Below are 16258 nucleotides of genomic sequence, written 5' to 3' on the forward strand. Positions count from 1 at the left end.
CATCATCATCAAAATATAATTCTGTAATTAAATTCTTAACTAAATCAGAATCTGATTTTTTTTTAAATGCAGGTTTGATAGTAAATCAGTTACCAACGATTGATTCCACTTTAAATCGACACATTTTAAAACTCCATATCACCCTAACTAATTGAGGTAATCCAAATTTGACAAAAGATTTGTGTACAGGACGATAAAATCTACCAAATCATTTGATAAGTTTGTCTATGTTTTCCAAACCTGAATTTTAAGGTTTTTTTTAATTTTTTTTTTTTGGTTATTCACCATGGGTGCACGGATTCATCGCAGTTTCTGCCTAAATATGTGTTTACGTGCATTTTTCAGATTATTAAGCTAGACTAATCTCCAATGCAGCGCGTAACCATACCCGGACCCCATGGCTTCGTATGAACTGTTATGGAGTGAGTATATTGCGTGTAATTATGTAGGTATATTTTGGAAGAATGATTCAATCAGGTGGGTTAGTTCACTTACAGGCATTCCGGCATCCGTGTATATACCTGGTCAGGGAAAAGTTTTGTCTCTTACAATTGGTATTGGGCCTGCTAAAAAGAATAAAGCCTTTTACTCTTACACAGATTTCCATAAGAATGACAGCTAATCGGAGTGAAATTGGAGTGAAGGCTATTTCTCTCTCTGTTTAACACACGAGAAATCGTATACCGGGACTGCGAGCGCGCCCATCGCCCATTGCCTTTGAAAATTTGATTTAATTTTTTTAAATTGACGGCACCCCAAAGAAACTTATTCTAAGCTCAAATCAAATAAGCTTAATCTACTAGACCATAGGTCGGCAACCTGCGGCTCGCGAGCCGCATGCAGCTCTTTAGCTCAATGTGTGAAAATTTTGAAAATGTTCGAAATTTTGTAGAGTAAACGGACGCAACATAAGTTCCTTCAGTTCAGATAATATTTCCCAGGATTAAAAAAGAAACCAAAAAACTACTATAGAACAAATTAACAGCATCTTGTCAGTTTGCAACCAAGTTGAGATTTAGAAATCAGTTAACGTTAACGTTTGATTTTCTGATTTAATCGAATTAAAACCGAGCATTTTTTAATCGTCAAATAAAGTCCTCACTGTTAAGTTTTTCTTAAATTGACTATTTTAAAAATAAATTTGCTTTACCATCGTTCTGATAGTATACGAATATCAGATGATGATTTTAATAATGCTTTGAATACTGATAATAATTGTTTTGTGCATTGAATTGCATTGCATTGAATTGCATTGAATATTGAATTCTATCTTTCAATGTTCCTTTTGAAATCCATAAAAAAAGCAAGTTCTTCGTTCTAATTTTGAACAAGAGTTCAAGTGAACAAAATTTTCAAGTTTGAAAATATTTTTGAAAACCGGGAGCTGAGTGCTGGTCTAATTTTAGAATTTCATGTTTAATACGAATATTTTTAGGTATTTATTAGAAGGAGAAACTTTATTTGGTAAAGAAGCATTTTCTTCCATAAACTTTAATATATCTTCTAACAACTTTTACATTTTTTTAAAATTCTAATCCTTATTCCTAATTCTGCAATTATTTTAAAACGTCATGCATGGTTGTTCTAATAGTTGATTTTGATTTCTAAGTCTTCAGTCTATCAGAATTTTGGTTTTGGTTTGTTCTGTGAAGTGATGATCAAAATAACGTCAAAAATCTAAAATTTTAGTTTAAAAAATCGGTTCATCGAAAAATGAAATACTGCGAAGCAAAGACAAAGTTAGATGCCTATTATTATGTAAAATTTATTATTGTTACGAAAGATCCGAGATAGTTATCAAAACTTTCATTGGATCCCAGCATATTTCTACATCATCGGTTTAATCTATTCTTGACAGTTCCAAAAATCCAAAATACACTGAAGTACAGCCATACTGTCAAAAATTTAAAGTATTTTAAAAATATGTTTTAACTGTTTGAAATATTTGAGATCGTTTAGTTTTGATATATTGAAAAATAAGAATAAATAATTCACTTATATAATTGAAATTGTTCAACATTTTCGGCCAGGGAACCGCCAACAAACTACTATAATGTTTAACATTACAAATTTGCAAGTGAAAACTGAGAATTCATTCAACAAATTAAAATATCTGTTTGAAAAAATCAAATAGATTAATTTCCAAATTACTATTTGCGTAAAAATTTAAAATATGAATTTGTGATTACAATTCATTGAAACTATGACAGAAGGATCAATCTGAATCCATGATAAATTTGAGACTCAGAGGTTTAGACATTAATTTTAAGATTTCATTAGTATGGAGAAGAAACAACTAGGCAGGGTTACGATTTTGAACAGAATTGAGAATTTAAACTGTTTTCGTTATCGAAAAATATAAATTTTGAAACATTTTTTTTAAATTTTATCGGAAATCATAATGAGAACTAGAGAGCTGAATCGGAATGCTTGTAATGAAACAAATTTAAAAGAAATTTTATAACCACATTTTATAGACCACATCTCGCGACCGATTGTTAAAATTTGTCAAATTTTGACTTTTTTTTTCAATCCGTAAAATGAGCATTTTTTAATTAAAATTTATTGGTATATTTATTCTAAGGCCCGGAAAAAAATTGTTCAAAATATGTTCGAAACCAAAAAATAAATAAATAAATAAAAATAAATTTTAAGGCTTATTTGAAGAATTTGAAGAAAATATTATAGTGACAAACCCTCGTATAGTTTTTTTTATATTAATTTACATCTTGTTGTTTGCATTTTTATGAAATAAAATTTTCAATGCTTCTTTTTAATATTTCATCAGAACACATCGAAAGTCTATTTTTTATCTGGGAATAGGCGTTAGGAAATAATTTCACCAAAGTTCAAAATGCTAAATTTTATCAGGTCACAATGGTGAATCGCCAGGATAATAAAACTGAGTTAACATCAGGATGCAATGTATCTTAGCGATCACCATTATTTGTAGTAAGGATAAAATGGATTGCGGCTCTTTGAAACTTGGACATTTCCGCTGTACTAGACTCTTGAGCAAATTCAAAGATTTAACCATCGACGAAAGTTCTCTGTTTGGGTACTAAAGGCTTCATTATACAAATTTAGCTTCAAGACTGATAGCGTTTTTTTCTTCAAAATATACTGTTTAATAGGAAAACTATTAACATAAAAAAAATTGATGTTTCACTGTAACACTTGTCAAAAGTGTTAACCCCACTCCCGAAAAAAAATATTTTGCTAGGATGCAGAGGTAACCTCGGTCCTTAAGTACAAAATTGATCTTTCATCCCTTCATCTTTTTTCCAATCTATCCATTGACTACTAGGACGTGGCTGGCGCCGTTATTCACTTTCGAAGAAAAAGCTCAAATTTTGTGCATTGTGAATGAGCTGCTAATCCCAAGCTTTATTCATTTGACTTCTGAAAAAAATTGGTGGCCTCGATCAATCACGAAGTAGCAACCATTGGTGATGAAGAATTCTACTGAGCCACACCAGCGATCGTGGAACTCGATGTGATTGATATCATAATTTAATTTTGAACATTTAATGAATACATTTTTTTATAATCATACATTTCTGGTTGTGTGAGTAGTTAATCAAGCTAAACTCAGCTAGCGAAAAAAAAATGCAATTATTAAGGAGTTGTCTATTCAAGGAATTTGTCGAAAATGTAAACGACTTTGATCGACTTTGATATTTTTGTTTTGTTATCACATTATGAAAGTTGTCATTTTAAAGTTAATATAATTTCCTATAACCTCTTTTCGAAGCATTTAACGAGGTTAACCTAAAGCCTTACTAGAGTGATATCTATTGCAACGATAAATTTGCAATATGAGTTTCGGAAATTAATGGGCACATGAAAATAGCTGAACTTAAATCATTAGAATATTCTGTAAACCTACCTTTCCCTAATGTAAAATTTTCAATACTTCAAGTTTCCGTCGCTGGATTGCTTCCATCTCAAAAGGTCACACAAATCTCTGGATATCAATTTAAATGGTGGAAGTGGAAAGAAATTGCTGACAGCAGAATTGCTTTATTAAATATTATTTTACACTGAAATAGTGGCTTCTTAGTTCACCTGAAATCTTATTATCTTGCATCTTCCTTCGAGATTTTGTACTTATTGATATACATATATCATATGTATACCGTCGGCCAAAGTAGGTAACCAATTGATTTTTAACACAAAGAATCAAACTGTTTTTATATCAATATACAAAACTTACCGAGGCAGCGTCCTGCGAACTATCCTCGTTTCCATCCACTATCAGCTCTTCACTGGTATCACTTCGGGCGTAGTTGGTTGAAAGTCCTCCCAACTGTATCCTGAACCCGAAATCCGACAGCTCCTTACCATTGCTGATGGATCGGGCTATTTTAAACCGCTCGATCTCTAAATCCGTCGGCGAAACACTGCCGGGTGGATATTTTACGGTGAATGGATGCGGTGCGGGATGATGGGGTTGATGAGGCAGATGCGGATTAGCCCCACCAACGGCAATCAGCGCTGGATGATGCTGACCCATACTTTGCAAGTTGGCCAGGACCGCCGGCGACGGTATCACAGGAACCGGTTGGGCGGGTTGAGGCAAAGATTGCGTAACCGGTGATTGTTGATTTGGCGGTATCACGTAACGAACACTGTGATCGATGGAATATTTTCCCGAAGGAGATTTGTCAGACAGTTCAGAAGGGCTCAGACGGGAACTAATGTTATGATCAGCTAGCTGTTTTAGTCTTTCTATCGAGAATTTGGCACTAGGTTCTAAAAGATCACGGTCACTTTTGGCATATATGATATGATCGCCGTTGATTGGACGTATAGCTGGAAACTTATTTCTAATTTCTTCGGATTGATAATCTTGGAATCTGATCAGTAATCCGTCTGTCAGTGGAGAAGAGCACGATCGAGCCGGCGGAACTGAGAGATCCGACGGACTTGTTGTTGTTTTCGGCAAGTGCAGTTTCTCATGAATGATTTGACCTGCCTCAGAATTGATTGGGGGTGGTGAATTGGGTTGCGAAAGAGACGGGCTTTCCGGCTGACCGGAATCGGATTTCGGTGATTGCATCATAACCATAGTATCCACTTGGAGATATGACAATGTTCACGATTATCCACTGTTTTCCATATGTCACTTAATCCGTTGTGAACGTTAAATATGCTTCATTAAACCCGAAGTTTCTATTACTACACTTGAATTTTAATGATCGAATCCTTCACACCTCGTTGCACTTAGGTACACTTTTCGTGCCAAACAATTTTCAATCACGAACTGCTTCAATAAACACGTAGTATTGTTCTCGGAACGAGTTTTATCCGTCACGCAAGACACAAACCGTACGCGATAGGCTGCGACGATAACCGAACATCGACTAACAGTTTCCACCAACTCTCATATCCAAATCACCGCGTGGAAATCAGGAAAATGCTTCCTGCAACTTTACGTTGATCCCTTTCCTTGCAAAGCGCTACCACTACATTGAAACGTCCGCTCAGCGTGGAAATTCTAACTAGATTCTTTACCAACGAGACCACGCCCATGATTTCTCCTCTTTTCCTTCGTAATCACAAACACACACAGTCCAAAAGACTCATACTTGTTCAGTCGAGTGCTTCGATCATGGCTAACTGGATAAAGAGTGAAGCTATTAAGAACCACTTCAAGCTCACTTGAGTCAACATAGTAAATTGCTATGTTGCTGGCTTACTACGATGATATACCTTCTTTGGGTACCTCAAACCCTGTTGCTTTTCATCTGTGCTTTTCGTGTGCAGAGTAAAATGTCTACATCAAATTAAGTACGATAAGTAATTAAAATATATACGCTTCTCTTAAGAGATTATTTTCCCCGCTTGGGGCTGCCTTCTTGCTTTCTTCCACCCACAAATTTTCTCTCCCCTCTTCGTCCATAAGTCGTTTGCCAAAGCAATGAGTCACAGTGACAGTGTACCATGTTTTGTAGCCGCTCACCGCCAACCACATCATCTTTGGAGGAATTGAAGAGCAATTTGCTCTATTTACCCGCTACTCAATTTAAAAGCTTTCCCTTGATTTTCTCACTCCTCTTCGCCACTACCATTTCCCATTGACTTTTTCCCAACATTTTGCTTTGTGAGTTTGTGGGGTGTATATTTTTGGAGACGACATTTTGCTTCTTGCCGTCTGTCCCCGGATCAACCCAAGACTCCTCCAGTGCTCGTTATAAACGATTCGGGGCGAAATATGACGACCGTCATCGTCGCCGTCGTCTCTTATTTATTCTGAAGAGCCAATGAAGAAAGCAAAACGGTTCGTTAAAATTAACGATTTTTCTTTTTCACCGAGCACTGTCGCCTTGTCGTTTGAACCAGCAAGCACATCGAATGACTTTTTTCGTCTTATTTTCTTTTTGAATTGATGTCAGTGCGTACGCCAGCTGCTGAATTGTTTGGGTAGGAGGCAATCATGAGGAGAAATGGGGCTTCCCTGTTTCCTTATTAAGTTCAGTTCAGGAATAACGAATCAACATCCCTAATTAGCTGAGCAATAAAGAGAATAAGATTGGACCAGTCTCCCGGCACCGAGATTGCCACCCACAGATAAATTGGCACTCAAACTTCGACCATTTTTTCCTTTTATGTAATTGCAAGAATGTGATATTTAAGTGCTGAGATAATTTCTAATTGCAATAAACATGGCGCCAATGCCGTTTTTTTCTCTTTTCTCGCCTTTATCAATATTGACGACTTGGAATGAATGAGAATTTTTTAGTTTCGTTTACTTGAAGTATTGATGAAATGCGTAAATTGCTGATGATGATAAGTTAATTAGTGATAAGTTAATGGAGTCTGTAAGTATTAAAACCTACCACCCCACCGGCGTTACAGGGACTCCCTTTATTAGGCCTCAGGGCGGCTCGCTTACCAAAAGAAATCGCAGGGAGTTCGAACTCTAAGATCAGGAAAACCCCAATTATGCACTTCTCTACCTTTATTTGACAATTGCAATGCGCAAACTAGTAATGACTAGAAATATACGGTACCTTTAAGGGCCAAGCCCTGGTTGTCGCTGTTGAAACTGGCGGATCTACGGCGATGATGACGATACTGCTGACCAACAACTCTGTCGGTCCAATTCCGGCCGGCAACCGGGATTTTCCTTCCGTGAATCTCTACGGTGAGGACGAATTAGCGGGTTGGAGAGCTGGTTGGTCGTTCCGAAGGGTTCGTATTGCGGAATCGACAACCCCCTTCGACGTGGGACCGTCCGGCGGATAACTGCTATCCGTGACGACCGGGACTAACTACCAAGGCCGATTCAGGGACCAGGGATCAGGGACAAAGGTTGGCTTCTGTCCCGCCAAATGGTTTCTTTTGGCCAAAACTTAGGGGTCCTGTTGATGAATCAGGCGTTAGTGTTCCGGAAAGGAACAAAATGGCGGTTCGGCGTCTCCTGGCTTACCTGGTGTCTGGCTTTTATCACTTAGATATGGGTTTTGTGTGCTGGATGTGTCGTGCACTTTGTACTTCACAGTTTCGTAGTACTAATCGAAGTGAGCCAGCCCCAGGAAGCCGCCTTTGTCCGGCCTTGAACCGCGAGTATAGGTCGTTGCTCTCCCATTGTGGCGGACACGATCGTTCGCCTTCGTGAACTCGTCGGGCGTCGCTACCGATCGGGATGGTTACCAAGCAGCGCGGGCTACCATAGATGGCCCTCTGGTTGTCAGGTGCTGAAGCTTCGTGGCTGCATACTGGTGGCTTGTGGCGCTGTCGTCGGCTTTGAAGGCTACATTATTCGGGGAAAACCATCACCCATCATTTTCCCTCACTGCGATATTTAAAAACTACAATTACCCGCGACAAATCACTACAACCTCGATGGAAGTGTTATCTGACGCTTACAAGTCTCATCGAGAAAACACCATGTTTTATGGAGATCCTTTATGTGTTTAAGTTCGTTAAAAAAAAAACCTTTATTCAGAAGAAAATATCGATTTAGCTCTTTTACTAAAGCGTGTTTACTAAGCTGAATATTAGCCATCTATAACTAGATCGCTTGCAAAAATGTAGGGGCAAATCGTAGAACGATGTCTCAGAATGAGATGTGAGATCTAGTATAATTTCGAACAATAAAAAACTGGCAAAAAATCAACTGTTGCGACCAGATCTATTTTTTTTTTTGAAAATTCGATGGCTTTAAATTAAGCGTTTAAGATTACGCTCAAAAGTTTTGCCAGCGTGGTTTTATGAATAAGAAAAATACGAAAATAAAATAAATGAAAAAAAGATAGCACTTTAAGATTTCATTGCTCTGAACAAATTAAAAAAGGATTAAGCTAACATAACTTACAGGAATCTCAAAAATGACATAAGTGACATAAACGACAAGCATTCGGAATATTTTATTATTCGAAAAATATACAAAACTTATATAATTTAAAATAAATGACCATCAGACAAAATTTAAAATATGACAAAAATGAAAAAAAGACAGAAGTAAGACAGAAGAACAATGTAAATGTTGTCATTGTCAGAATCTCAGAGTGATAAAATCTTACTCATTTTAGTGTTTTCTTTGTAAACGTAAGAAGTTTTAATACACATATAACATCTACAGGACGATGTCCGACCTCGGAAAGAGTATTTAGATACAGGCAAATTTGTACCTTATCAAAAAGTGTGCCAAACTTTATAAAAAATCTAAGACATTGTACAGTGGTCCAGGACGGAAATTTTTTCGTGACAAAATTAATTACGAAGATACTGTAAGAGATGACAAATGATGTGTTCAGAAAAAATGCTCTTCAAACCATGTGCTTCAATAATCTCAAATCAAACATTAGGGCGTGCCATTTTCCATGATCTATATATATAAAAATGAATTTCTGTCTGTCTGTCTGTCTGTCTGTCTGTCTGTCTGTCTGTCTGTCTGTCTGTTCCCTATAGACTCGAAAACTACTGAACCGATTTGCGTGAAACTTGGCAGATGGGGGTATTGGAGGCAGGGGAAGGTTCCTATTTTGGTTTGAGACCCCTCCCTCTCTCATGAAGGGAGGGAGGGGCCTCCCAAACAAAAGACAATTTTTTGCATAACTCGAGAACCAATCAAGCAAATGGTATCCAATTTGGCGTGGAGTGGTATTTAGGAACGAGAAATATTTCTAGGAATATAAGGTACCCCTCCCTCCTTTCAGTGGGGTAAAAGGAAGGGGGAGGGGGGCTACATTACAATTTTTCATATAACTCTAAAACTAATCAAGTTATTGGAACCAAATTTGGCATGGGAAGGTATTTGGATACGAAAAATATCTCCATGATTATTTGAGACCCCTCCCTCTTTCCAGTAGAAAAGGGGAGGGGCATTTTTTACCATTTTTTACATAACTCAAAAACTAATAAAGCAAATGGAACCAAATTTGGCATGGGAGGGTATTTTGATACAAAAAATATTTCTATGATTATTTGAGACCCGTCCTTTTTTCCAGAAGGGAGATATAAAGGGGGGAGGGGGCCTCTTTTATAAATTTTTACGTAACTCAAAAACTAATTAAGGAAATGGAACCAAACTTTGCATGGACGTGTAGGGAACGTGACATGTTCTAATGACTGTTTGAGACCCCTTCCTTCTTCCAGCGGGGAGAAAGGAAAGAAGCGGGGAGTTACATACAATTTTTACTGCATAACTCGAGAACTACAACAACAAATTGAACCAAATTTGTAATAGAATGAAATTTGGGTTCGAGAAATGCTTTTATGAATTTTTGGTATCCCTCACTCCTTCAAAAAGTTTGATGAAAAGGGGAAGTAGAGGTCTCCCTTACAATTTTCAGTATAACTGGAGAGCTGATCAAGCTAATGGTATCATATTTGGCATGTGAGGGTATTTGGATGCGAGAAATGTTTCTATTATAAATTTAAGCCCCATTTTTTTTTTCAGCGGAAAGATTTTAAGGGAGAAAGGGGGGCTTCCATACAAATTTTTTGCAAAACTCGAGAATTGATCGAGCAAATGAAAGAAAATTTGGCATCAAAAAGTGTTTGAGTACGAAAAATACTTTAATAAACATTAAGTTCTCACACCACCATTCAATGGGGATAACGGAAGGGGGGATGGTACTTCATTTCAAGCTTATGCATAACTCAAGAGTTTACTACGCAAAAAAAAACAAATGTGGCATGGGATGGTATTTCAGCGAGAGATTTTTTTCTATGTGAATCAATTCTTTTTTTGCAGTAGGAGGATAGAATTGGGAATATAGGAAGGGAAGAGGAAAGCTTACATTTAACTTTTTTTTTTACAAAATCCGAGAAATGGACAAAACTTAACATGGAAAATCATTTTGATACGATTCTATGATTATCTGACTCACCATCCTCCTTTCAGTGAGTAGGTACATAGGAGGAGGGAGGTGAGCCAGATACAATTTTGTTAGCATAAGTTCTCAATTTATGTTATGAAAAGGTATGAAAAGGCATGAAAAGGTACTTGGCTACGAGATATGTTTCTACGATTGTTATAGATCTCCTTTCAGTTTTTTAGCATTAATCCAGAACATATCAAGCAAATACAACCATATTTTATGAAGTAAATTGTCTGCGTACGAATAATTTGAGAACCTCCCTTTTATGGCTAAGCTTAAGGAAACAGATTAAAATTCTCAGATCTTGAACAAAAATTTAAAGATCATGATGCTGAATATAAGTTTAAGTTATCTTTGTTTTGCAATTCGAAACTTCAGCTGCAGCTCTCATTTTATAGCGGTTGCTAATGAATTATGTCATAATTTGATATAAAATAATGCCAACAAAACAATAAAAATTTCAATAATTTCTGAAAATATCATTTGGTTTTGAAAGGTGTAGCAAAGCACACCGGGTCAGCTAGTTTACATATAAAAACTGATCACAGTGAACAGATAGAGCCAATGTCTTCTACAAAGTTGTAGCTTATAGTTTTTGAAACAACTTTTTCTAAGACACTGCATATAGATATATGACGTTTCGTAAGCAATTTATGAGTTTCTGAGTATTAGGGTGTGTCGAAGATTATTCTAGCTCTAACTTTTGTGACTGAATTTATACAATAAAAATGTCTTTTAAGCATTTTTGAAGAAATAACAACAATTTTTTTCTCAAAACGTAAACTTGTATCTGGAGGCGTTCGTTAGTTATTAGGGATGATTTAGCAAAAACTTGTACTTTTTAAACTGTTGTTGTATCTCGGATTGGGGCAAACCGAAAAACTATTTTATGACGGCATTGTTTAGTTCAAATACCAAATATTTGATTGTGAAATTATTATTTTCCGAAGTGTGTATTGCTCTGCTGATGTATGCCAAGACAACAGCTACCTAGACTCTTTGCCTTCCTATGACATTAATTTGCCCTTACCGCGCTTCTCTGAACAAGATGTTTACGAAAAGTTGTCCGCTGTTGATCCAACTAAAGGTTTAGGTCCTGACTGCATACCGCCATCGATTTTAAAATATTGTGCTGCATCCCTAGCTGGTCCGATTTGCAGTGTTCTAAATCGGTCACTTAATGAACGATCGTTCCCTAGCGCGTGGAAAATCGCTGCTATTTCTCCAATATACAAATCGGGAAATGCGCACAAAGTCGAAAATTACCGTCCCATCTCAATTCTGAATTCTATTTCCAAAGTATACGAAGCTTTGATGCAAGAAAGACTGTACGACGCCGTTAAACCGTTCATATCCGAATCACAGCATGGCTTTGTGAAGAAGAGGTCGACTGTTAGCAACTTAATGTGCTACGTAAGCTCAATCAGTAATAGCCTGGAAAAAGGTTGTCAAGTGGACTCGATTTATATCGATTTTGCTAAAGCTTTCGATCGAGTCCCGCACGATTTACTTATCAGAAAGTTGGACCGACTTGGTTTTCCAACTTGGTCACTCGAGTGGATCAAGTCGTATCTCATAAATCGCTGCGCTTTCACGAAAATAAATGGGTCACGATCTAGTATATTCGAAACCCCGTCAGGAGTACCTCAAGGAAGCCACCTCGGACCGCTACTTTTCATTACATTTGTAAATGATCTATGTGAAAAACTCCACTCCGACAAGCTCCTGTATGCTGACGATTTGAAGCTTTTTAGGAGGATTCATAGTAATATAGATTGTATGGCACTGCAAGCTGATATCGCTAGGCTTGAAAGCTGGTGCCGCTTGAACGGGATGCAGGCTAATGCAAAAAAATGCAAGGTAGTAAATTTTACTCGCTCACGAAACATCGTCAAATTTGACTACCGCCTATCTGAAAGTTATCTTGAAAACGTGAAGTCCATTTTAGATCTCGGAGTGAAGATTGATAACAGGCTCACATTTGCTGAACATATTGCAATTTCTTCCGCAAAAGGTTTTTCTGCATTAGGATTTCTGCGTCGAAATACCGAGGAGTTTGACGACATCTATACTTTGAAAGCTGTTTACTGCGCATCAGTACGAAGCATTATGGAATACGCTGCACAGATATCCTTTTCAGAGCACACAGAGCTATCGCCTTGAACGAGTTCAACGTAGTTTTATAAGGTATGCTTTACGGCGCCTTCCCTGGAATGAACTGCTTCGTCTTCCGTCTTACGAACAAAGATGCGCCCTTGTAAATCTGGCCACGCTTGAAAAACGTCGTACCGAACTTCAGCAAACTTTTATTTTTGACACCCTGACTCATCGTGTGGACTGCTCTTACATACTCCAGCGTGTCAATTTATACGTATCCACGAGGACGCTCCGACAACGCCAGTTTCTCTGGATACCTTACCACCGTACTGCGTATGGTCGAAACTACCCAATCGACAAATGCTGTGAACGTTTCAATGTAGTGTACCATCTGCCCAGCAAACATAACATCGCATTAGAAATGTCAGCTCAACTCGTTAACAATGTTAATGCGAATCGTAATTCCTACCAAACCAAGTAAATGATCGTAAAAATGGTTAGTTAAAGTCTACCGACTCGGATATGACAAAATTTGCGCCATGTTTGCAAATATGTCTCCCGTGCGTGCGGGATTCAAGTGAGAAAACAACCTTGTTGTTCTCTCTGCGATTAGCAGTGCAACCAGATTTCTAAAAATCAGAGGGTCCATTTGGTTAAACTGTCCAATGAGAGAAGCAGCAAATATTGTCGCTGGCAACGGTTTGCATGCATTGAGAGCAAAACTTGCGCTCTCTCGCATACTGTCAGGATGTACGGTAAAAGGTGTTGTATATCGTCCAATTTTTACAACTCTTATCGCTTAAGCCACAAGTTAAAAATATGTTTGTATATTGCCTCCACTTTAGTACGTAAATGCTGTTTTTTCGAGTTATATAAGATGATTTTATAATGTATATGAAACGTATAGCAAAGTTTGTTAAGAAATATACCTACAACAATGTTTGCTGGGTGTTTGATATTAATGTATGTAAACGTAAATTTAAACTAGACATAAGTAGAATAACCTAGTTTTTAAGAAATTTGTCTGTATGGTAATTCCTCATCCAAAGACTAAGAAATAAACAAATTTTTTTATGGGAAATAGGTTATTTTTTAGACTCGAGAAAAAAAATCCAATGTTTGTTAATTTTCAATACAAATTCCACATTTATAGAACGTGTGAAAGAGAACAACTCTATTTCTCGTGCAAATGTCGAATTTTAATCGTTTTATTATTTTCTGAGTTCATCGCGATGCTTAAATAAGCGATGAATGCAAATAATGTTTATGAGTTTATGAGTCAAATATTGTAAAATTATAGAATATACAAGATTTTCTCTGACTTTTGTTTCAAATTCATCAATGCTTTTGATACAGATTTAAGCACTGATGAACTGATGTACAAGCTAAGCCTTGAAGAGTAAAAGTCCCGACGACCGTTTTGAATCAATTTAATGTTTTTTGATCGAGCCACCAGATGCCTCCTAGGACACCAGAGAGAACTGTCAAGAAGAAAATGAAATGTAAACAAAAAAAAAATAACAAAGTTTTAGTCAATTATGAAAAGGTCGTATCTATTTGACGAGTTTCGAGCAAATTGATGTTGAAGATTCGTTACACATTTCTGATTAGCGTTATCAAAATTTGACGCTTGAAGTTGTTTTTCGAATAGCTTCAAACTACCATGAAGCACTTAATATAAACAGAAATATTGCGTTTAAATGCCCGCTCAGAGAAGCCTAGAATCTGTATTTCTTCGTTGGATTATTAATTTTAAGCTCAACTGGATAAAACAACTGGTTCGTCTGGCTTGTTCAAAGTTGTTAGTTAGCCTCTATAGTAAAAAGAATCAAGATAAAATGAACTAGATGAATTTACCTTGTTGTGAATATATTGAAGTCGCCCATTTTTCTATGATGTTAATTTATTAATTTTTGAGATCATATTAAGTTGCGCTCTTCCATGAATTAGGTACTTCAAAAGTTGATTCGGCTTGCTTAAATGATAACTTTTGAAATTTTGAATACGTTTCTGGAATTTTATAATTCAAGCTTGTTTATCTGTCATTTCGTCAGTCTCTCTAGTGACAACATTATTTTGATGCTATTTTTCTCAGCTGAAATTTATTCGTAGTTCATCTAATTATATAGAGCAATTCATCTAATTGTATTTAAATTTATTTATTAATGAGTTCAAACACCATTACGCCCTCTCGAAAAATTCTTTCTTTCAAAAAAGATATTTAGAAACAGTGCCATCTATTGCGCCGTTCAAAAGTTACAAACCAAGCAATAGATGGCACTGTTTTTGGACACTTTTTAACGGTTTCTTTAAAAGAGAACACTGGAAATTTTACACAAGTTTCTGACGATTTTTTGTTCGAGCTTGTACATCAGTTTATCAGTGAGTTAAGTTAATTTTTTTTTGCCAAATGATACACATACCAACAAAAATTTAACTCTATGAACTAAGATTTGAATATGTCTTCTATCCTTCCAATGAAAATCGGAAGGAGTTTCAAACAATCATAGAACCTTTTCCCATAACCAAATATCATCCGAAGTCAATTTGGTTCCATTTGCTCGAATTGTTTTCGAATTTTGCAATAAAAATGGTTTGGAAGCCCCTCTCTCCACTTTAATCTTCCGCTTAGCAGCCGCAGATCATGAACGTGGATTTTATTGCCCCGCTCCCCCGCACTACCTCCACTGTTAGCACCCTACTCATTGAATAATGTTCAGCCAACTTATCAGTTTGTGACACCTCGTACTTTTTATAACAACCCCGAGAATTTAAATACCCAAAGGCAAATAGCAAATGTCACAACTCTCAGAGTAGCCAATCAGGATATTGACAACTGGTATTATATTAGCCCATTAAACCCCAACGAAACCGAAGAAAATGTTACCGCATACATCAGTGAACAAGCAAGAATTGATCGTTCCTTTATCGAGTGCTGCAAATTAGTTAGAAACCACAATCGATCCAATAGACCGCTTTCTTTCGTTTCTTTCAAAATACGCGTTCCTAGAAACTTGGAACAAACTATCTGCATCCCCTCCTTTTGACCAACCGGAATCAACGTAAAACCTTTTTTAGTGGACCTTCGCAAGCAATATACTCGCATGAAGACACCTCTCGCCAACAGACAATTTGTCTTCCGTCAACAGAACACTCCTCGGATTATGCCACCCCACCCAATACCATATTACCTCCAACCTGCAAAAGCACAATTCCAACCGCCGTCAGTACAACAATTGAACCTACAGCACGGGTCCAGCAGTAATGAGTTTCCCTCGGAGTTCTCTCAATACACAGATCTGTCAATTTCTCATGTACTACCAAAACGTGGGTGGTATCAATCAACTGATAAGCAATTACTTTTTTGCCTGTGCCGATGAGTGCTACGACCTCATAGCGTTCACCGAAACTTGGCTCAACACCAACACACTCTCGTCACAAATCTTCGGATCAACTTACTCCACCTTCAGATGCGATCGCAATGCAGCTAACAGCAACAAGGCGCACGGGGGAGGTGTACTTCTAGCGGTGCGGTCCATTTTTAAATCTATACAGATTAACCCCCCTGGATCTGACTCAGCAGAACAAATTTAGGTTTCCATAACCCTGAATGAGTTCGCTCTCTACGTTTGCGTATTATATATTCCGCCCGATCGTACCAGCGACTTAAGCTTACTCAATTCACATCTAAGCTCCCTCCAGTGGATCACTGAACGCATGAAACCCAAGGACAAACTCTTCATTATCGGAGACTTCAATTTGCCTGGAATCAAATGGACACTAGCATCATCAGGGGACTTGTACCCTGATTCCCTTAATTCCAGTAC

At 37.2% G+C, this 16258-nt stretch overlaps 1 protein-coding gene across 1 annotated transcript in view; it reads right to left on the reverse strand.

The window, feature by feature from the left end:
* LOC129754899 (homeobox protein slou) overlaps positions 1-5453 on the reverse strand; it is a 46296-nt gene extending 40843 nt beyond the window's left edge. The window contains exon 1 of the mRNA XM_055751165.1: positions 4217-5453. Within this exon, the coding sequence (XP_055607140.1) occupies positions 4217-5071 (855 nt within the window). The 5' untranslated portion in view covers positions 5072-5453. The remainder of the gene's footprint in view (positions 1-4216) is intronic.
* Between the last annotated feature and the right edge of the window lie 10805 nt (positions 5454-16258).

Source organism: Uranotaenia lowii, chromosome 1, assembly GCF_029784155.1.
Source record: "Uranotaenia lowii strain MFRU-FL chromosome 1, ASM2978415v1, whole genome shotgun sequence".
Classification (NCBI taxonomy): domain Eukaryota; kingdom Metazoa; phylum Arthropoda; class Insecta; order Diptera; family Culicidae; genus Uranotaenia; species Uranotaenia lowii.